This window comes from Acanthopagrus latus, chromosome 4, assembly GCF_904848185.1.
Source record: "Acanthopagrus latus isolate v.2019 chromosome 4, fAcaLat1.1, whole genome shotgun sequence".
NCBI lineage: Eukaryota > Metazoa > Chordata > Actinopteri > Spariformes > Sparidae > Acanthopagrus > Acanthopagrus latus.
Genome location: NC_051042.1, coordinates 6,943,194 through 6,966,426, shown reverse-complemented (window position 1 = coordinate 6,966,426; position 23,233 = coordinate 6,943,194). Strand labels below are relative to the sequence as shown.

General features: G+C 40.2%; 1 protein-coding gene across 1 annotated transcript in view; it reads left to right on the top strand.

Annotated features, from left to right (window-relative positions):
• Positions 1–23,233, top strand: part of ddb1 (damage-specific DNA binding protein 1) — a 71,053-nt gene that overhangs the window by 22,698 nt on the left and 25,122 nt on the right. The window contains exons 13-22 of the mRNA XM_037095345.1: positions 2,119–2,297; positions 6,419–6,582; positions 8,497–8,604; positions 10,539–10,746; positions 10,999–11,094; positions 12,339–12,450; positions 14,597–14,720; positions 18,020–18,184; positions 18,730–18,824; positions 22,945–23,115. Coding sequence (XP_036951240.1) covers positions 2,119–2,297; positions 6,419–6,582; positions 8,497–8,604; positions 10,539–10,746; positions 10,999–11,094; positions 12,339–12,450; positions 14,597–14,720; positions 18,020–18,184; positions 18,730–18,824; positions 22,945–23,115 — 1,422 coding nt within the window. The remainder of the gene's footprint in view (positions 1–2,118; positions 2,298–6,418; positions 6,583–8,496; positions 8,605–10,538; positions 10,747–10,998; positions 11,095–12,338; positions 12,451–14,596; positions 14,721–18,019; positions 18,185–18,729; positions 18,825–22,944; positions 23,116–23,233) is intronic.

The following is a 23,233-nucleotide window of genomic DNA, read 5'->3' as shown; positions in this document are numbered from 1 at the left end:
TCATACCAATCAGGCATGTCATGATTATCCTGACCAAAATAATTGTGAAGATATTATCCTGACAATCAGTAAAATACACCCAAACTCCAAAATGCATACCGGTATTAGAATTTAAAATTATAACATCCCAGATGAGACGTGCATCCATTTTTGGTGAGTAGTCCTTTCAGCAATAAACAATCAAACATCCTTGAATGATATAATCATAAATCATTATGTCCCCCAGCATAAATAAGGGATAAATAAATAGTGAGCATCTTTTCTCTCTTTCGTCTTTTAGTTTGAAATCCAAAGTATTTTACTCTTTGATGTAGGAGGCAGCATATGCTGCGAAAGCTACCCTGATCTTATATCCTCCCACCCTGAGTGCTAATTAACAAATGGAGGTTATATGAAAAACTATTATGCTACGCCATAAACATTATGAATGCTAAACCGCATGTAAGAGTTTTCAACATGTTCAGCTCAAATCACCAATATATACATCAGTAATATGAACCTCCCCAGCTGTTTGGACACCAGCTGTGTGTTCTGATATAAAACTTAACTTGTGAAGAAAACATGTCCTCGCTTTAAACTTAGACTGTTTTCGTCACTTCAAACACGCTGTGATTTGCACGTCGACAGACTGCAGAAACTGTGCAATTAAATCTTCATAACTGCTTCCAAGCACACTATTAAGGATCCAATAGTGAATATATGATGAGATTTCACATTTCATTACACTTCTGTATTATGTGTATTCCCTAACAGTGCAACACCTCCATTTATAGATTGACTGTTGTTTGAACTTGCTGCAGTCTGTTAATGAGTCTTCTTCAGCTTTGTGTGGATATTGTCTTGCCTCTTCAGTGCTGGATGGCTCTCCTTATTACATTTTCAATATTGGAATGTGTATTTCTCTCTAACCTGAGGGGCTTTTACCAGGTATTCCCAAGCCATCCAGGAGAGGATTTTTGCTATCAAACAAAACATTTATCCCACATTCTGTTTTACCAGGCCTTTATTTATTTATTTTTTACACATTTGTGTTATGATTGAACTGCAGTATTTTCTAATACCTCATCCTAATTATTTGATTGTTTCTAAAGGGGGCAAAATGTCAGCCTTCAAAATGAAGCCTTCAGTTTGACATTGGCTTCATAGGATTGCTGAGAGTGTCTTTTTCTCTACGCTTACGGGCTGTCCACACGAAAACGCTCTTTTGCGAAAACGCACACGTATTGCATCGTTTTGGCTGACAGTCCACACGGATCCTGAAAACATAGTGCCTGAAAACGCACTTTTTTAAAACGGGTGTCAGGGTAGAAATGCAAAAACGCAGCCCTCCCGTTTTCACGTGGATGTCGAATCTGCATATTTTCTGAAACGGTGACGCCATCGCCCCACCCCTCGACCTTTTGCCTCTGACCTCTGAACCCCACGACGTCTCATAACAACAATGACGCCCTACATGTTCGTGTTCGTGCTGCAGAAGATATTGAGCCTTTCTTGCAACTTGCATGCCTTGTAGTTGAGTGTGAGTTGCAGCAGCAGTTTGACCTCATTACTGGTCCACACAAAAGACTCAAGGTTTCCTTGCACTAGCCATTTTCATCATCATCTTGTTAAGTTCGGTTTCTCCATCTACTGTTTGTTTGTTTACAGCACGCAAGCTTGATGCGCATGCTCCGTGTCTTCTTCTTCTTTGGAATATGAACTACAGCATTTTCGGTCGTTTTCAGTGGATCCGCGTGGACGCAAATATTATTAAAACGATGACAAGGAAGATGGAGAAAAAAAGATTGTTTTCGCCCGTGTGGACGGGGCCTTAATGAATATGTAGTCTCAAAATAGCTGGAGTGCATTAAGTGCAAAGGTATTTCTTTTTTGTCCCCTAAACACAGTCAAACACAATTAATTGTTTTGTTAAGAAAAATATAAATGCTGTAGAAATCTTATCTTTGCAATTAATCATAATTTAGTTTCAGCCATTAAAAAGCACAATCCTAGCACAGAATCACACACAAACGAGATGTTCTTTACATTTCTCTACATTATCCTCTCTGTCACTTCCCAGCAAGTCTGTGCAAAATAATAATAATAATAATAATAAAATGAACATGTGTTTTCCTACAGATAACGTCAGGTTCTGTGCGCCTCGTGCTCCAGGAAAGCAAGGCATTAGTGAGCGAGTGGAAGGAGCCACAGGGCAGGAACATCAGTGTAGCCGCCTGCAACCACACTCAGGTGGTGCTTGCCGTGGGACGGGCCCTCTACTACCTGCAGATCCTCGCTGGAGAGCTCAAACAGATCAGGTAGGACAGAGATACACAAGTCATAGCCCCGATATAAGTTTGATGACATTTTCAGGCAATAATTGACTTCTTTTACTATGAACACATAGCTCATCAAAGTCCTGCTGTAAACACTTTGCATCATGCAGCACACTGTTGCCTAAAGCTTTTCCTTGTGATATACACTTCCTTATATAAACGTCTGTGTTATCCTATCCTTACAAGTGTGTATTATTAAATTCAGGATTTCTAGAGATCTCCTGGTATGACATTCAAAAAGACATGGGAGGCAACTGAATGAGAGGACACACATCATCAACCATGTGCTTTAAAGGAATAGTAAGGAAGGGAAATTTTGGGAAATATATTACTCACTTTCCTGGCAAGAGTTATATAAGAACATTGATTCTTTCTCATGTTTATATTTTAAATAAGCAACTCCTGAGCTTAGTTAGAGAAGTTATAAGACAGAAGACAAACTATGTCCCGCCCCTTCCCCTCAAAAGTCAATCGTCTTCCCTTCTACAGCGGAACTGGGAAAAAGCCAATGGTGTTGCTGCAAAGATGCAAGCATGCAGTTGAGATTCATGACCATGTTAACCGAATTGGTGCAGCTGCTAATGGACCTCCTATAGGCTTATTACACTAATGCACAGCTATGCTGAGAAAGGTGATGTTATTTAATCTTAGACATGAAACTCCTATTTGAAGATTGAAGCCCTGAAAGAAGTTGGTGTATGGAATCTTTGCGCATGTGTTGTAGAAGTACAGCCAAAAAGCAGAGACATGTTGGGGTCACCTAAGCAGTGATAAAATAAAAATTGCATTTGACCTTTAAAAGCTTTGCACAAAGACTGAAAACAGGAGAAACTGCTAGCATGGAGCAAACTATAACATGCTAGTTAATGATTAATGATGGAAGTCACACTCACACTGAGCACAGTTACTTTTTGTATAAACGTCATCACATCACAGCGCAGTCGCAGGACAATGGAGAACAACACAGAACATGATTTAACTGACTTTTTTGTGGTTTATTTTACATACATGGTTTTGGGCTCAGACAGCCCTCTCACATTCCTGGAGTTCTTGATTATGTAAGGTGGCATTATATGCATTACACTTCATGTTCACGTTGCACAACTGTGTTTGTGCTCGTGCACAAGCAACCGTACCATGCTGAAATAACCTCTCACCTCTCACCTCTTCCAACCATGCCAGGGCCAAGGGCAGGGCAACCGGAGTGCTCACACTGGGCAAACAGGCTGGAATTTGGGGGTCAAACATGCTTTGGCGTGGTACAGATGGCCTACTGCAAGTGCGCCCTTAGCTGTTTTTTTCAAACAAAGCAACCCAGTTGCTGTTTGTAGCATTGTATTTCCTGTACAAATTTGACAAAGGAATTCATCTTATTACTTAGGGTTAGGGTTATTACTTTATTCAGGGTTTAGGGTTATTATTTATTGATTTATCATTAATCATTTATTTATTTATTTAGGGTTATTATTACTTACTCTCACCAAGAAAGTGAATGAGCCTACTTCCCAAAAATATCCAAACTATTTCTTTAACGCCTGCCATGTTGGTCTGTGTGTACAAACTGGGTCAGATTGCAAGATACAAAAAGCTTAAAGGTCCCATATTATACTGTTATACTGTTCGGTACACTATTCCATGGATTGGTCAGCTTTTTCTCAGTCCTGCAGCTGCCACAGAGGTCTGATTATTTTCGTTCCTTTTTCTGAACACATAATGTATTGACTACTCTCAGGATGGCAGGACTATTTCACCCAGTGTAACAAAATGTATTTCTGAACAACATTACAGACCCTAGCTTTAACTCGAAAGTTACGATACATATCACTATTGCTTGTCAGTCAAGTGAGTTAGATTTTAGTTGACAAAGTTGACTGCAGAGACTCAAGTCTTCATGCCTTGCCAGGAAATGAAAACAATCAAGATACTCCAAAGTACTTAAGTTAACACATTAGTTAAATTAATAGAATTCCAGTTTAATTAAATAGTTAATATGAAACAAAAGCAGGGGAGAACCGTACATACAACTGCATACACAATACCCAACAGAACTGTTGTATGAAAGCTTAATTAACCAAATATTAATTTGCTGTATTCCCCATTTTGTTTGAGCTGCAGGATTTGAATCCCATTTTTAGGTCTATAGTTTATGGTGCAGTATAATTGTTCTACATATTCTTATATGTATTTCATGTTATTTTTGAATATTGCACGTGTGGCTGTCTGTCAGTATCGTGATAAAACTGCTTTGAGCCCTTATAAATAAAGCATACACAAAATGTTTTTTTCCAGAGAAAGACGCACAGCTTGCAAAAACGGCCACCAGGGCTGCTTTAGGCAGAGTGTTTGCAGTGTGGTGGATGACGAGGCAGTGAAGGAGACAGTGAAGTGTCTCAGCAGAGCTGTGAAATATTTGGTTTCCTCTGTGAGTTACTGTTATGGCCACAACTAAAAGATGGCTCATTCTGTGGCCAGAAACATATTAAAGATTCACAACCCAAAAATATATTAAACTCCAAGATTTTATTAATGAAAATAAATCAACCAATGATTAACACTACCAGAGTCTGGAGGTCTGGCAAAAAAGAAACGTGAGAATGAAGGGAGTCCAGGCCAGCCCCGCCATGCGCCATAGGACCCAAACTTCCTTCCTTAAAGAAAAAAATAAATAGTAATCTAAGTTACCTAACTAATACTCCGAAAACAGAACTACCAGACCTCCATCCCCAAAGTACCAAAGAAAACAATCGCAGACTGGAACCCGACAGCACGGGAGGCTGGGAGGAAGTGAAGTGAAGCAGAAAGAGAGAGCGGCACCTCTAGCATCTCTTAAAGAGACCACAGGATAATCACCCTCGTCAGACACACACCATTTTCTTTATAAATCTAATGTTAGCATTCAGTCACTTTTCAGCTAACATAACAGTTTCATTACATCTAGTGCTTTTTACTTAAAGGCTAAAATAAATGTGCTCAACATGTGCAATGATATTTTAGTTAATTTATGGCTTTCCTATATTATCCTGTAACACAGTCAAACAGTAATCTTAGCTACCATTTAGCTGAATGCTAATATTCCTTGTTGGTCACTGGAAGCTGATGGTTTATCAAACAGCCTACGTTGTTGTACCTTGAAATATGGTCCAGTGTTGCTCACATTCTTACTCCCTGAAATCAGAGAAAAATGTTTGTGTGAATATGCTCTCTGCTGGTTGAGCCAATTGTGGCAGGATAAATCTCTCTGTAGTTCACAAACCTATATTAAATTGTTGTCTGTGGCATCTTTTCCATGCAGGTGATGTTCTGCAATGCAGGTTTGATTTTTTCTTTTAATGACAAAGAGTTTGCTGAGAAAACATGAATACAATCCTTTATTGTGATAAATTATATTGTATGTTGTCTGACAACATACAATATAATTTATCACAATAAACTATGTAATGATATTCTACATTTTCTAAAAATTCAATTCAGAACCTGTTTGTGGATAATATAACCTGCTGATCCAGTGAATTTAATACCTGACAGATCAAGATATTTCATTACATTGATGTTAATACCAATAAACCAAATATAAAAGTATACATGAGCACATGGATTTAGGGAACAAACCATTAAAGAACCAAAGTTTTGTTTGAAACTGCTCAAACAGGAGGTACAGTGGGTCGTCTAGTGTTTGGAGGGTCACTGGTTTGAATCCTGGCACCCCCCTGGCTGCATGTCGATGTGTCCTTAAGCAAGACACTGAACCAGTTACCACCTTGCATCGTAGCCTCTGCCATAGGTGCGTGAATAGGAGAATGTGGCAGTTGTAAAGTACTTTGAGTGTCAATAGACTGAAAAGAAATTATATAAATGCAAGTCCAGTTACAAACATATTGAGGCCTGTCCGCACACTGTATGAGTTCCTGCCTCAGTTCTGCAGAAGTGCAGTGAATGTTGGTCTGGGAAGTTCATCCAGTGTGAACTCCAAACCCAGCACTCAAAATGACCAAAACATTTTTCAATTTACATCTCACATGAGGAAAAAGGCACTAAGACATTTATGTGCCACTGTGTCTGTGTGTCAAACTTTAACTTTCTCATGTCCTCTACATCTCCCTTAGCACCACAGAGATGGAGCATGAGGTGGCGTGCCTGGACATCACACCTTTGGGGGACAGCGGCGGTGAGTCACCACTCTGCGCTGTGGGACTCTGGACCGACATCTCAGCCCGTGTGCTCAGACTGCCCTGCTTTACAGCCCTGCACAAGGAAATGCTGGGTGGAGGTGAGAGAATGAGAGGCGGTTGTACTGTCAGGAGAAAAGGGAGGCTGTGACTGGCTTGTGGAGAGAGAACGTCAGATGCACATACAATTTCTCAGTAGGTCCCACAGATCCACAAAGACAATGACCCCTAACAGAACCAAGTACTCTGAAAAAACCCTGAGTAATCTTTACAGTAAGAGGGGCAAGAATGCAAAACCTGAATACAGTTGTGGTTTTGGGCGATAAACTGTGTTTGACCGCATCACAGCAGCACCTGTGTGAATAATTTAGATCTCAGTATCACTGAAAACAGTCACAACAAAAGGACAGAACAGTAAATGATAAAAGAACAATAACATTTTTAAAAAGGCTGGACTCAAACATTTTGATCATTTTTTGCCAGTATAAATGTGTTGTTTAGTATTACCTATAACATTCATTTTCATTTTCTCATGGTAAGAAATTCCAAAGAGAATAAAATGAAATAAACTAAAGATTGATGTCGATCTGGTCATCTAACTCAAAAGCAAACTAATAAACATATTTACCTTGTGCTCAACTTCTTTCTTCCATTCATATATATTTTGTGGGTGCTGAAAAATTAAAATTAAAGTTGGTTTCAGCACAAATTAAACTAATTAAAATATGTAAGAACTGTAAGCCTTTTACAGCAGAGCCCTCATATCCATGGAGTGAAATGGGGATAGAATAGAGATGGAGCGAAGTGAAAATTGTTTGCATTGTGGAATCAAAGTTCTAATTACATATAAACTACACATAAAATGAGCTAAACTCATGTTATTCCACCTTCCTATGAACCAAAGGTAGTAGACATGGACGCACTGGCGGCTTTCTCGCTGGGAATTAGACATTTTGTCTGATTTTATTACCTTTGGTGTGGACAGAATGTGGAACTCTTGCTTTAAGAAATCCAATCAGTAAGTGAGATGGATGGGTCTGTAGTAATGGGAGATTCTATTTTAGCTACTTCTACATTAAGAGCCAAATTTTTTAGTACTTGAATATTAACTGTGCTGCTTTCCCAGTTGCATGAAATGTCCCATTTAGACGCTTGAGAAGTATTTAAACTTGTGTTCAAATATGCAGGAGATAACTTGACTTTTTTGGTTAAACTTATCAAAAAGTCAGCGTCACTTGAGACAGAGTTCCATAACATAGTGTACCAGCACAGGAAGGACTCGTACTTTCCACTTTAAATTCTTCACCCATGAAGAATTTTTCCAGACTCTTTCCCAAAGTGTCAGATGTTATTTTCCAAGTGCATTTGAGTGACAGCTGCTCCATTCTCAAACTCTGCAAACTGTGCTCACTCCCCCTAACGAGGACAAAGTGACTGCACTCTGTTAAAAACAGGAACCCTGCAAATTAAAAGTTAATGTCTACACTTCTATATTTTTTGCTCACCATCGGTACAATTTTTAATTCTACTCAGCTGCAATTAACCTGAATTAATTATGATTTATATTTACTCTCCTTTCTGTGCGAAAGATGTCTAAAGTAAACACAGCCCTTTGTTTTTTGGCCCTAGGTTTAAAATAGTGAATGTACATTACCATGTAAACAAGTAATCTCTCAAGTCTCTACACTTACAGACTTCTTTACATTGCCACATTGTGGAGAGTCAGCCAGCAAGCATTTAATCAGAGCCAATGTTTTTTGTTGTTGTAATTGGCCTGCAGACTATGAGAGCAAGGTTTGGGAAACAGAAAAAATGGAAGATATTATTTTAACCCTGCAGCATTCAAATGTTTTTTTTCCCCCCAAAAGTCGCCAGCCAGTCTAGGCGATAACCCTTATTGATTTTGCTGACGGAGACCTTCTTGCAGACATTTATCTCTTTGGTGTTCCTCCATGAATCTGTGACCCCGGAGTATGAGAAAAAAATAAATCATTTTACTGTGTGTGTGTCCCCAGAAATCATCCCCCGCTCAATCCTAATGACCACGTTTGAAGGCAGCTACTACCTGCTGTGTGCGCTTGGAGATGGAGCGCTCTTCTACTTTGGTCTGGACCTGCTGACTGGTAAGTCCTTCCCTACACCATCTCTACACTATATTATTTCATGGAGAATTGCAGAACAGCCAGATTCATAGTTGGATGTAATGATGGGAAAACGTTGCAGCCTTAAGAATGAAATGCTGTGAGTTTGAGTGAAAGCCTGCTGTTTGAATACCAAATATATTTTATTGATTTAATTAAATCCTGTGATTTCATAGACAGAATACCTCAGATGTTCAGATGGATTACTCAAGGTTTTACAAGTTCACATTGAAATCGAAATTTGTTTGAGTGACAGTGAGAGAACCTGGTGCAATTTTAGAGAAAATGTAATATAATGTATAGGTCAATGCTTTATTATGGACATGCTATTGAATTTTCATTAAAGGTAAGCAAGTATTTTAGCAAAAGTTTATCTATGCTGTCAAATATACAGTAGTTCCTTAAAAGAAGGAATTGGTGGGCGATCAGACTTGTCAAAGATTTGAAATCTTTTTCGGTCATCAGAGCAGCAGGATTTTTGAAGCTACACCTTAATGCAGGCAGCCGATCAGGAGCCATTTGGAGTCATGTTTGTGGCCTCCTGCTAATTGTTTGTATTGTACTCTCCACTCTGGTGACCAGCTGTGAGGTGCTCAACAGGAACTGTACAGGAGATTTTTGTTGCTTCTCTGAAAACAACTGCCTGCCGTGTCTGGAAACAATACTATGAGCAGTGACACTGAACCAGTAACCTCAATTTCTTTCTGAATGCTGTGTCATGATCAAATAATTCCACCATGTTGGACTGAAACAGTAACAAGGCAGTGTGGCATTGCTTGCCAGAATGTATTAGTATTTTAGTATTGGTGGTCACAGTGGAAGCCTATTGTCAGTGACTCCCTGTCTGCTGGATGCTCAAGTATTTCTAATCCACAGTGCAGTTTGTGATGAGAGCTTTCTGTACTTACTCCAAACACCATAATAGATATCGCCGAAATGACATCACCTGGTCAAGACATCCAGGTGATGTCATTTTATGTAATGGAAAAACCACAGAAAATCTACAGCCTCTTACAGGCTGTGTTGTTCTCCCTGTTAGGAGCAAATTCACTTTGACATATAAAAGCTGTGTAATAACCCTTTAATTGATGCTTTATGAATTGCTGTCTCTTCCAGCGCAAGATGGGCCACTCTTTTGACTGTTAAATAGATGCATGGGTGGGAATCATCTTTTTTGTTCAAACTTATGGGGGCATTTTTATTGATATTTGTTAAATTTGAAGAATAAACATGAACTCAGTGGTGCTGGAGTTGGATTTCTCTCTCATTACTCACCATGACAACTAATATAATTTAATATATATTAAAGTAGAAACTAAAGAAAGCCTTTTAACCCATCATATAGATCATGTAGATGTCTGCATGCATTTATTGCTTGGTCTATTGTTTGGTCAACTACATGATACAAACAAAAGCATCAAAGTCTCACTTGAGAAGCTGCAACACAAGAATGTTTGACATTGGTGCTTCAAAAAAATAACCAGGTCTCCAACGTCAACTCAGTCAAAGAAACCTCTGCGCCACTGTAGTTAATGAATCATGAATTGGTATATAATGAGGTTATTCAGTGTTCTCAGAAAACATATTGTTCAAACACAGAATGTCAGTGTTAGTGTTAATGTCATCATCACTAGGACATAATAAGACTACAAGTACACAAATTAAACTTAAGATTTGAATCAGTGAGCAGAGAAAGGTAACTAGGGCATGAGCTTCCATGGAGGGTAAACCAGAGCAAACCAGTTGTGTTTGAAGATTTAGAATTTAGAGTTAGACAAATATTCTGCAACCAAGGACACACTTTATTGGCTGAGGGCACTTAGGAGTCGCTCTGCTGACCCAAAAAAAGATTACTACACCCACATTTCATCCTGGTGTTAACTTGGTTTATGTTTCAATCATTTTTCTTCCCCCAGGTGCCCTGAGTGAGCGTAAGAAAGTGACCCTTGGCACCCAGCCCACTGTGCTGAGGACCTTCAGATCCCTGTCAACCTCCAATGTCTTTGCCTGCTCCGACCGACCCACCGTCATCTATTCCTCCAACCACAAGCTGGTTTTCTCTAATGTCAACCTCAAGGAGGTCAATTATATGTGCCCACTCAACTCTGAGGGCTATCCTGACAGGTCAGCAGCAGAGCTTTGACTACTGGCGGTTTAAATAAGTAAACTCAAACTTTTGTTGTATGATTTCTTCTCCTGTGCTGTGAAAAGCTCACAGACGCAAACTAAACCTTGTTTTTTTTCTTTTAACATCGAGCTATAAAGCCAACTCGTTTGCATTCTCTCATAGAAGATCATACAATCTAACTTTGTTTTGATTTGTAGAAAGTGGATTTATTTCCTCCTGACTAAAGCTGCATCTTGATTTCTTTTCAGTCTGGCTCTGGCCAACAACAGCACTCTGACCATTGGCACCATTGACGAGATTCAGAAACTCCACATCCGCACTGTTCCCCTCTATGAGTCTCCCAGGTCAGTCACCTTGACAACCCAGCTAGAATTGACTTTTTTTTTTAAGTATTTTTTTGGCCTTTTTCGGCTTTATTGACAGAGTAGCTGAAGAGTTTGGACAGGAAGCAGGGTAAGAGATGGGGAGTGACATGCAGCAAAGGGACCCGGGCCGGGAGTCGAACCCGGGTCCGGTGCAGAGCCTTCAGCACATGGGTCGCGCGCGCTACTGACTGAGCAGAATTGACTTTTGAGCTAACATTTTACACAGACCATCTGTGGGCGATAAGCTGAGATAAGTTGAGATAAAACTTTATCATACCTGACAAAGTAATAAAAAATCAACATCTAAAATTCACATACGACTGAGTGTGTAAGAGCCTTCAGAGGAAGAGAGGATGGAATGATGCCTGACTTCAGTCTGCAGAGTGGAGGCAAGAGGACGAGCAAGTGAGACGGAAGGAAAATGTCAATAAAGGGGAGGGTCTCACTCAAAGTCAAGGGACATTTGCAAGCATATTTCTTCTTTTTAGCACATTTTTCGCCCATTTTCAGTGGCAATCTGAGCAGAGGGTTTGAGAGAGCTGAGGGACGAGTGACACATATTTGACAGAATCGTTGTTCACCAAGCGCTGGGTTGTGTTGCCAAGTGGACGACAGATATCCCACACAGAAACAGCCATTTTTTATGAAATCCAGAGATTAATGAGAGAAACAGGAGCACGGCAGGATAAACAGTTAAAACAGGGAGACTCCTGCAGTAATTGGGAGTGCTGGTTGGTGTGCTTTATTGATTCTGCCAGAGTTCAGAAACAAAAGGGGAAGTACGAGATTGAGCAGGTGATATAAATGAAACAAGATAAAGCAAGACCATAAAATACAAAATAAAGAAATAAAGACTCAATTCACTAGAGCTGCAACAGTTAGTCGATTAATCGACTGTACTGTACTGTATACTCAGTAGTTTAAACATGCACCTTTTACATACACAGACAAATACGCTTCTTCATGTTTGCTGTGATTCAGATGACCTTCTGCTGTTTGATTTGTCCGTCGTGTGCTTGTGCTCCAATGTTTAAGAGACAACCATTTTTCAGCCTTGTTAAAGTGATCAAAAGGTTGGCTGTCATTCAGACAGAACAGTCTCCTAGGACACCTTTCTTTAGCTATCCTGTGTACTATGTCATGTTTACCAGGCCTTCCTTCAGCTATTCTCACTTGTCTCCCCATGTCTCTCTTTCTTTCTCCCTCTGTTGACGATCCACAAGGCGGATCTGCTACCAGGAGGTTTCCCAGTGTTTTGGGGTTTTGTCCAGCAGGGTGGAGATTCAGGATGTGAGCGGCACCACATCTGCTGTTCGCCCCAGTGCGAGCACTCAGGTACTGTAGCATCATGTTGTGTTTGGATAATAAAAACCCGAGGGCTTGTTTGTTTTTCACACTTATCTAACCAGGTATGCTGACTAATAGGGATGTATACCGAGAACTGGTACTTTTTGGAACCGGGTTGGTATCAGGGTACCCTTAAGATTCTGGACAAACGGTACTGTTATTGGTACTTAAATTTTTTTTCAATTTGTTTTTTAACTTTTTTCGATGATTTTTTAGCAGTTTGTGATATGGATGGTTTTTGAACGTCTACCCAACTATAATGACTACAGACTTAACAACAAACTCCATGACTTAACGTCGCAGAAACGAAACCGGGTGCCACTGCCATGGTGCTGCAGTTTTTAGCATTAGCCGGGCTGCTAACTTACTTTTGTTACTTTGTTATAGCAATCAAACACGCCACACTCCTTTAGCTTCATACTGTGCACGCGCTCCAAGTGTTTGGCGATGTTGCTTACCCCGAATTTCCAGTGGATACCGTCAGCTGTGTTACGGCTCCATTCCAGCTTTGCTCCGCTGTCACCATCTGGCCACCCCCACTGGTCGCATTTTGAGTCCACCATGGCACAGTATGGTAGGCAGCTGGTGTCATGAGGCCGAGAAGTTTCCACGATAATCATGATAACTCACGACCGCAGTTATAGGTCTGTGTTATGAAACAAGAAGTGTTCCCGACCAAAGGCTTAGCAGAAGAGCTTCTGTTTGTCTCTTTTTGAGATTTGTGTGCTGGTGTCAACACGGAGTGTTTTAATTTTAAAAGAACTGGATGTTATGTTGTTATTTCAGTGCTTGACTTCCTGCCTGCACCGTTGTAAATTCAGCTGAATTGCTGCATCGTGCTCCGGCATCTGCTGGATACAGAAGTACTGGTTATCTGTTCCGGAGTATTTGTAATTGCATACATAGCTTCTGTTCTGTTGAAGCTTTATTATTACCTTGTGGTACTAAAAAGAAGGTTGAATCTTTTAACATCTTGTAAAGTCTTTATTTTTTCACACAAAATTCCATCAGTAAGTATCGATATTTTATCGATACCAATACCAGTACCGATACTCCTTATCGGTACGGATAAAATCCTAATGATACATCCCTGCTGACTAACAACATTATCTATAACATTAACTTAACATTTACGCAGGCACCTTCATGAGCTTGAGGCTGGTGACATCCCTGCCATCAGGTCGTGAGGCTATGGAAGTAATGAAAAACACTCCTCACCCAGTACATAGTAGTGTAGTGAGCTAAAAAACTTCTGAAGCAGTTATTTGAAAAACATCTTATGTGAAAGAAGGAAGGTTGTTTCATAACTCTGTGTGAAAGAATGTGTGCTCAATGAAAGATGTACCTATACTGAAGGACTGAAAGACAAAACTCGCACGAAAGTAAGAATTGATTACAACACAAAATAAACAATCAAAAAAAACATCAGCAGTACCAAACCAGAACAGTCAGTGCATTGCCTGTTTTTAGTTCTTTTAAAATTATTTTTACCTTATCATATACCCTCCAAAAGTATGATTTGTTTTATGAAGTGTAATTATAATCAAATATATTAACTTCTTTTACGGTTTCAGTTCTCCTCCAGAGACATGTATGCTGTGAGAGGGTGTCGGCCATTTTGAAAGCGTTGCATCTCCTTGATTTGAACTCTCGCAACAGCCAGATTTAGCTCAAGTCCAAATGACATTAATCGTCTTTTGTTTGATTTGTCAAAAAAGAATACTGACAATGAGGATTCAGCTGCCAAGAGAGAAAAGCAGGAGCATAATTTAAAATAGATTTGTACTTGGATAGAAATCAGAAAGTGCCTTCAGCCAGATCTACAGCAACAGCATGTGTTGTGTCCACTCAGCTTGGCTCCGCAGCTTTCCCAAAGGGACAGGTGGGTGCTGTGTTTGTGTTTGAGTTTACTGCTGCAGCTCACGACTTTGTGGAAGCAGAGCCAGAGCCTCACACGTGATGGCCAGAAAGATGTTTACCTGATTTGAAATGGTGCACATCTGGTTCTGCAGATGGTGCCGACTGTGCTGTTGAGCTCCTGCAGAAATCCACATTTGAGTTAGTACTGTTTATTAGGTTGCTCTTTGTCTCTGCGTCTCCTCCTGTCCCATCTCATAAATCCACATCCTTGCAGGCTCTCTCCAGCAGTGTGAGCTCCAGCAAGCTCTTCCCTAGCAGCACTTCTCCCCACGAGACCTCCTTCGGTGAAGAGGTGGAGGTTCACAGTCTGCTCGTAGTGGATCAGCACACCTTTGAAGGTGAGACAGCTGGATGTGCATTTACATTTATCTCATGGAGGTGGTGTATCCACATGGAGCTTCTGATGGCAAAACACTGCGCTCAGCTCAGTCCATAACCAGGTCAATGCAGAAAACCCTTTGGTGCCAGTGTTCATTTATCTAGCGAGCATTTTGCCACATGGGATCTGAAAATGTGTGCACCAATCACGCCGGCTTGTATTTATCTGTTCATCATCTTCTGTTTATCTAATGCACTATTTAAATATTTGTAAGTTACTGTAGGTTATTTTTACAGTAAATAAGATGTTTTTGTTAACATTATTACTCTATATCTAGAACCCACACAGGCGCTTTATGGACTGAATAATTGAACGCATTGGGGCATCATGCAGATTATTTCCATGGTGAAGCCCACCAAATGTGACAGGTTTTTGTTCCAGTCTGTTTTGGAATGCAGATTTTGCTGTGCCAAGCATTCCTTTTAAACATGCAAGAATTACCACCTCTAATTTAGGGTATGTTGTATGTAAATGGTATGTAAATAAGAAACTGGTTCAGCCCATTTTGTCCACGGCGTTATCCACTTCAGCGTGCAATCAGATAACAGCTCATTTAGATGTTGTGTGATTTTCATCAATCAGGATGTGAAGACATTCTTGAGCATTAGTGTGGTATGTGCATTACACATGTTTGTCACTGAGCATTGAGGTCACTGATGTGCATAACTGCACTCTTTTTAAAGGAGAACTTCGGTCGATTTAAACATGCAGCTTCATTGCTCCAGCTACCCCTGACCTGCCAGTACCGAAGATGCGAACACATTTGGTCCAACTATTAGTTGGACTTACCATTGAGTTAGCATTGACAACTAACAGCATGGGGTCAGAACTTTACACTGTGTTTTAAGCGTGTTAACATGCTCCAAATCTCACCCCAAAAGTTATGCAACATCAGCTGACTCCTTACAACACAGCACTGTAGCATGTATGACTCAAAATGAATAAAGAAGTAGTTAAAACAATGTGTTTGTGCAAGTAGCTACACACCGGTTTGTTGACATCCATATCTTCCGGTAGTTAGACCAAACTATCGACTGAAGTTCTCCTTGAAGTAGAGGAAGGCAGGTCGATATACAAAGTGATGTCAATCATTCAGTCACTGCTACATCACCGAACACTGCAGTTCTTAATGACAAGGTTTGTTTGTTATGAGCATTACTGTCTCTGTAAAACAACAGTGGCTGTGTCAAATCAGTTTTAATGGACACCACATTTTCTACATGGCTTGATGTTATAGAACATGTGATCCACTGCTGTACCTTTCACTAGGGGTGGAACGGTTCACAAAATCCACGGTTCGGTTCATATCATGGTTTTGTGGTCACGGTGTTTGTTTCGGTATACGCTGATCGTTAGGAAAATCAATTATGTCTTGTATTGTCAGGTTAAAACTTAAAGAATGAGGCTGTCTGACATGTGATACATCATTGTGACAGTCTTGGGTTAAAAGTAGGTAGATTCTGGCACTGCAAGAGAGGTGATATTGCCAGTTCCAACATGCTTTTCATTTATTTGGCAAAGAAATTTATCTTTAACAAATGCTAAGAACAAATAGTTATTCACTGTCACAAAGGTAATGTGATGGGCAGTCATAGTCAGGAAACTTTCAGTAGCCCTGGAGGTCCATCCGTCACTAGTAAGCACTACATAGGTAGTGTGTAAGACAGCTCTTTAACAACTCCTTGTCGGGTCTCTTCATAAAGTGTGGGAATTACCGTGTTGCTGAAGTGTTTGCAGGAGGGGGTTTTATTTTATATCATGGCTCGAGTGTTTTAATCATACAAAAAAATCCTGCACCCCCCACCACGGCAAAAGGCTGCATATCTTACCCCACTTACCCCATTCCTTTCGTTGTGCATGTTGGCCCATCTGACTCATCACTGTAAGGCTGTTTAAAAGCTGCAGGGAGCAGAAGTTGTCCTGTCTACACTTTCTCTTTCCTCCTTTCGCTGCCAGTCGTCTCACTGGGATGATGTCTTCACAGATGCGCTGACATGTTAGTCGTGTTAGTGTTGGCATAAACAACATGTGTGGCACAATGCTTGCACACTGTCGCACTTTTGTCAACAACTCTCATACCGCCGTCATCATAGGTCACTCTAAATGCAAAGTGGTCCTATACAGCAGACCTATATAGTTCTGCTGGTGCATCTTCTAGCTCCGACTCGCCATGTCCACAAACGTCTCCACAGCTGACCCAAAGATACTATCTGCTGCACCGCTTTGCATCTTCTTCTTGTTTACTGGCGGTTGGCATCCAGCTCTGAGTGTACGTGCTTCGCCTCGTTAGAAAATGAGAAAAAGAAGTTGTGCATGCCTATGAACCGTGACAAGCATACCGAACGGGACAGAATTTTTTGATGAACCGTTCCATCCCTACCTTTCACCACTTAATGTTATGAGCAGATCCACATCCACGATAAATGAATAAAGACTCTTTCCTGATGTAATTATGCAGAATACAGTGACATGGATATTGTAAGCAAGTTTGGGTCATCATACTGTAATATTTATACTCATGTCTTGGGCTACTTAGGGAATTTCATTTTTTTTCTCTGGTTATAACCATCATGCACTCCCATGCATGGGCTTGGAATGAAGATTCGTGTACTATTGTAAAGAAATACTACTTGTCTAAGTCCTGCACGGGTGAAAAATAATGTACTATGTTGGACATGGATCGGATCGGACGCCTGGAGAGCAGGGTTGGGTTTTACGATTGCCATTTTCCATTAGTGATACAACTGATAAGCATTTATATTTCATATGAACTCATTCATGCGTGCTTGCGCCCTCCCAGAACTTCCATTGCCCACGCTGGCTTACTTTCATTTTTGAAATTGCGTCTGTCCAATTTTCCTTCGGGCATCGGTATCAATTTATAGCATAGTCATAATTGTTAGAGTTGTCTATGCACATAGTTTTCCTCTGCAAAATGGGATGTTATGGACACTTACTTTTTTTTTTACCTGTGGTTTCCCCAGTAGCTTACATAGTAGAACATGTCCACAATGTACTGAGACTCAATCTGTACCTGCCCATCAAGGTATATAAAAATGTTTCACATAATCTGGCTGAACTGCTGCGTACCTGACCACTCCTGTTTCATGTCTGCCCTGCAAGATTTGTTTCAGCGAGATTAGTGTGTTCCTGAGGGACAGTCATGAAAAAAAAAGAACAGATGAATGTAGAAAGTCTATGAACAGAGAGCTGTGTTCTGCTCCTCTCACACAAGGTGCGTGTGTTTATCTCTGTTAGTTCTCCACGCCCATCAGTTCCTCCCTAGTGAGTATGCCCTCAGCATGGTGTCATGTCGTCTGGGAAAAGACCCGTCAGTGTATTTCATCGTCGGCACCGCCATGGTGTACCCAGAGGAGGCCGAGCCTAAACAGGGACGCATCATCGTCTTCCACTACACCGACGGTCAGTAGTCAGGCTTCTCTCTGGATGCTCTGCTCTCGGCAAACAAACACAGATACAAGTGCACTTTCTTTTCTTTTTGCTCAGCTTCATCCTATTGTCTTCTCATCCAGCTCACTTTGCTTTACTGTCTTTATCCTTCACCCCGGTTCATTTCCCCCTCCCAGCCTTCTGTCCTGTTGTTTCAGTCACACTTTGTCCTACAATGCTCTTGTTTCCCTCCTCACTTGATCATTTCTTATCTGTTCTTATCAGACCTCTCACCTCTCTCCCCTACTAGTCCCACCTTATTTTCTTTTGCACCCTGTCCCTCTCAAGATGCATCGCATGCCTTTCAATTTTTCTTCTTTAGCTTTTCATTCTACCTTGGCCTTGTCTCACCTACTCTTTTTTCCTCTGTTCCAACCTCTCTCTCATGGTTACCGAGATCTACGTTTTCCTCTGCCTCACTTAAATTGTGCTTGTACAAGTTAAGGTTGACACTGAGCTTGCTACCGTGAACGTAAACTGAACAGACAGACTGACAGACATTGTGCTCTCTCCCACAGGTAAGCTGCAAACTGTGGCTGAGAAGGAGGTGAAAGGAGCTGTCTACTCTATGGTGGAGTTCAATGGCAAACTGCTGGCCAGCATCAATAGCACAGTAAGTAATGCTAGAGTTTTCAGCAAGATGTCAAAAAGCACTTGACGTTTTCCAGCTGTAGTTCAAGTGAAGAATTCTTTGAGACTTGAAAGGAAATGTATTTTAATTTATACAACTATAGATAAGATGATACTCTAAAGCCTCAGCCCCTCAGAACGTTCTGACCCGGTGTCACTTTCAGCTGCAGATCTACAGCAGTAAGTTATTCACCTCAGACATCATAATTTACCTTCTGGTTAAGGAATTGAATCCAGCATGTCTTAATATGAACTCCGTTTTCTGTCCGTATGTCAGAACTCCTCAAAAACACATATTTTAGACCAAATACCTCTATCGGTATTGAAACATAATGTGCTGATGACTAAAATAAAATACAAAATATTAACAAAATTACGTGTTTGATGGATAATTGTCAGTAGTGTGGATGTAATGACCAGGCAGGTAAAGTATAAGAACAAGTTGAGCACATATGTTCAGAAAGTTACATCACTTTACTGTAACTAGTGCATTGCCCGTAGCTTTTTCATGGATGGCTAAATGAGTTTGTGTTTGAAGGTGGGACATCAGGGATATAATTGGCTGTTTTTTGACTACTTTTGATTTTACCATTATGTTTCATCTTAAAAACTATTTTCCTTGCCTTGTTTGGTGTCATTATTTTCAGCACAACCTCACATGTGTCACTGTACAGTTATTTTTTTTCATTTTGACATACTATATTAGCACTAAGGACCTACAATCACAAAATAACATAAAATCATCGTAGGAAAAAGTTAGATTTTTTACTGTGAAAACCACAAATATGTTTAATGAACCAGCTGCATTAGTTATGATGCAAATATAAATTGTTGTTTGCTAAATTTGTGCATAAGTTTTTGAAATTTACAAAGTTATATGTAACTGTTTACATTTAAATGCAGGCAATGCCTATGGCTCAGGGCTCCTCAGCTCATTCCTGCCTGTTCCACATTCAGCAGTCTCCTCCTTGTTTTGACTCACAACACAAAAAAAAGAGTACACTACACACTAAACACACTACACTAAACACTATATAACATACTAACTATACACCCCAAATACGCTATATGTCACAAATCTCTCAAGTCTCAAAACTTGCCATCTCTGTCGCTGTCTTTATCACTGCTGGCGTCCCTCACACTACTTTCTCAGTTCCTCAGCAACCAAACTTGCTGCCTGCGCACACTTTTGTGACAAAAGCCTGTTTTTACCATTTTTTCCTGCACCAGACACAAAGCAGACATGACAGCATTGTTTGCGAAAAGGTGTGGCGGATATTATTTACCCCAAGTCCGGTTTTGGCCCTTACCGATGCATCCATCAACCGGAACAGACTTGGTCCGGATTAATTTAGTCTCATTAATCCACAACAGTCAGTTTAGACGCACAGAACGGGACCAATCCACCGGCAAAATCCCGGTCCAGCTCGCGCCGCTGTAGGTATAAGTCCGCTTGTTTCTTAAGGTATGTTGTGGAAGTGAGCTCTGCAGTGATTGGCTCTGGTGCGCACGTGACTGTGGTGGCTCCGGTGGACAGTGCTCTCAGAATTTGTAAAGCATTTATGAAATAGTTTAGTAACGGTATCATTGCAGTCCAAACAAATCAGAAGTCGCACACCCTTGAACCAAGCAGTAGCCATGTTGAAACTCTCAGGTCAGTCTGAACCTGATCCGCAGAGACACACACACACACACACACACACACACACACACACACACAGATTCCTTGTTTTTATAGAGAGATGCAGCCTTAAAACCAGGAGAAGATTTTGAGATAAATGTTTAAAAGTTATGATGAAAATATCTTGTCGAATGATAACTGAACAAGGCCAAGAATCTGACTGTGCTGACACAAGTCAGTCTCCGGAAGACTTTATAAGAAGCGTGTAATCTGCTCAGGAGCAAATGTGCCTCCTTACACACAACTGATCACTCAAGTATCCAAGTAGATTCGTCCTATGTGGATTGCTGCGTGAACTTGTGTGACACACAGTGTAAAAGAGATGGCCTCCCTCTACTGTCCTAGAATACCACGTTCATCCACACTGGGCTATAGATTGGATTAAAAGGATTAAAGCTTGAAAAGGCATCTTTATTTTAAGATGTATTGAGAACAAAATAGTTGCAGGTGCAGTTCCTGGGATCACACTGTACAATGACTCACTTCCCATTGCTTAATTTCTTTAACATTTTCTTCAGTGAATTGAACTTTAAATGCTTTTGCTCTAAGTGACTTGAGTAATAATTCAAAATGGCTGTTAGTGACTAAACCTTTCCTTCTGGGTGCAACTGCAGCTGAATTAAATTAAAAAAAAAAAAAGTTCACATTTCAAACATCAGTCACAAACTTTGCTGGGTTTTATTTTGTTTTAGATTCTCTGAAGTAAAGAGCAAATGTTCGCCTCTTAACTAACAATTACAATCTTATCCATCACAGAAATTATGTCAATTTCCCTTTTGTCAGCAGCCTCACTACAGAGCAGTACAACACAGTGACAGGAGCATGACATTAGTAGGTTGTGTAATGCCTTTTTAAATTACTTTTGTACTAATCAACTGGACACAGCACACTGTTTGTTCTTTGTCATCTGACATTTTCTGGGCTGTAAAATGGTAAACTCTTCATCACTGTAACTCAGAAAACTAGATATATTTGCCACAGAGATGCCCGAGCCTACAAACCTTGTTCTCCAGAAAAAAATGTTTGTTTGGTAGAGACCCCAACAAATGTTATATAATCATGATTTTAGTATTTTTTTTGTGAAATTGAAATTGGTAATGCAAAAATCATCATTCTGACTGATGGTGAAATAGCAGCATAAGTAAGAATAGTTGTTTTTCTATATCACGCGAGCCTAATGTTAAGACATGTGTATATTAAATGAAAAGTTTGACATGCTCGGAAATAAGAAGATCAGTGCCTCTCTCATATCATATCTCATATCTCATATCTGAATGCAGTTACAGCCAGGAGATGGTTAGCTTAAGTCTTGGCCACACTACAGACTCTCTAAATCATCAGATCACTGTGCTGTGAACTCCACACAACTTTCTGCCCTTTAATCCGGAGTCTTGCAGTCATTATGCTTCACATATTACATAAATGATAACAACAGTAGGTTACACACAACAAGATCACACACAGACAGGACACAGATGAAAAAAGAAGACAACAGCAAAGTAGAATATTAGAAAATGCAAAAAAAATGAAGTGGAAAGAGAAGTAAGCAAGTTTACAAGTGAGGTCATATTATGCTAATTTTCAGGTTCATACTTTTATTTGGGTTCCCAGTTGAAGAGGTTTACATAGTTTAACTTTCCAAAAACATTATTTTTGCTGCAGCGTCGCTCACAGAAGCCAGTCACGGCAGTAAAGGCTCCAAACCAGGTGACAGTGAGGCAGTGCAGGAGCAACAATCCCTTTGCTTTATGGACTTTGGGGCTTTTTCACTTTGCAGACCAAAATGCTTCATAATACAACAAAGGAAAGACAAAAATTCAAAATGCACAATATAACTTCTCTTTAAAGATGGAAAGAAATGTGAGAGCCATGTGCGGAAAATATGATTAAAGATATGAAAGATACATATCATTACAAACACAAAATCATTACAAAAAAAAAAACTAAACAAAAAAAAAAAGTGCTTTTGATTTCCTCAGAAACAAAGTACCAACTGAGCTACTCACTCACTTTAAAGCATTTTTGTTCTTCAGGTCTGAAATCTGACATCACCAGAATTTGTGATGTCATGGTACCTTTGCTGCAGTCTGGCATCAATTTAATAGCAATTAGATTCAGAGACACAACTTCATCACTCACTCAGCCAACAACCATTTTGACAGTTATTGGAAGGTACAGACTGTGTGAAATGGTGAGTGTAATTAGCTGTTAACAGGTCAAGTAATGTAACAGCTTATAATTCAAACTGTTAATCAGTGCTTCAGCCTCACACTCACTGAGCCACATCTTATCCAGATTGATAGCAATGTGGAACTGTTGTGTCAGCCAGTTCATCAAAAGCTGCTGCTGCTAATTGCTGCTCCTTTACCTTTGTCAGATGGTATGATAACAAACAATCACTCAGCTTCACTGTTTGTTTCAGGTCCGTCTGTACGAATGGACGGCTGAGAAGGAGCTGAGGACTGAGTGTAACCACTACAACAATATCATGGCCCTTTACCTGAAGACCAAAGGAGATTTCATCCTGGTGGGAGACCTGATGAGATCCGTCCTGCTACTGGCATACAAACCCATGGAGGGCAACTTTGAAGAGGTGAGACATGAGAGGATTCAGAGAAAACAACACACGGACTCGAAAGCTACATTGAGACAGCTGGCAATTAGATCTAACTTTCAAATAAGACCTGAAAAAAATAAGGGTTCACCAGTGT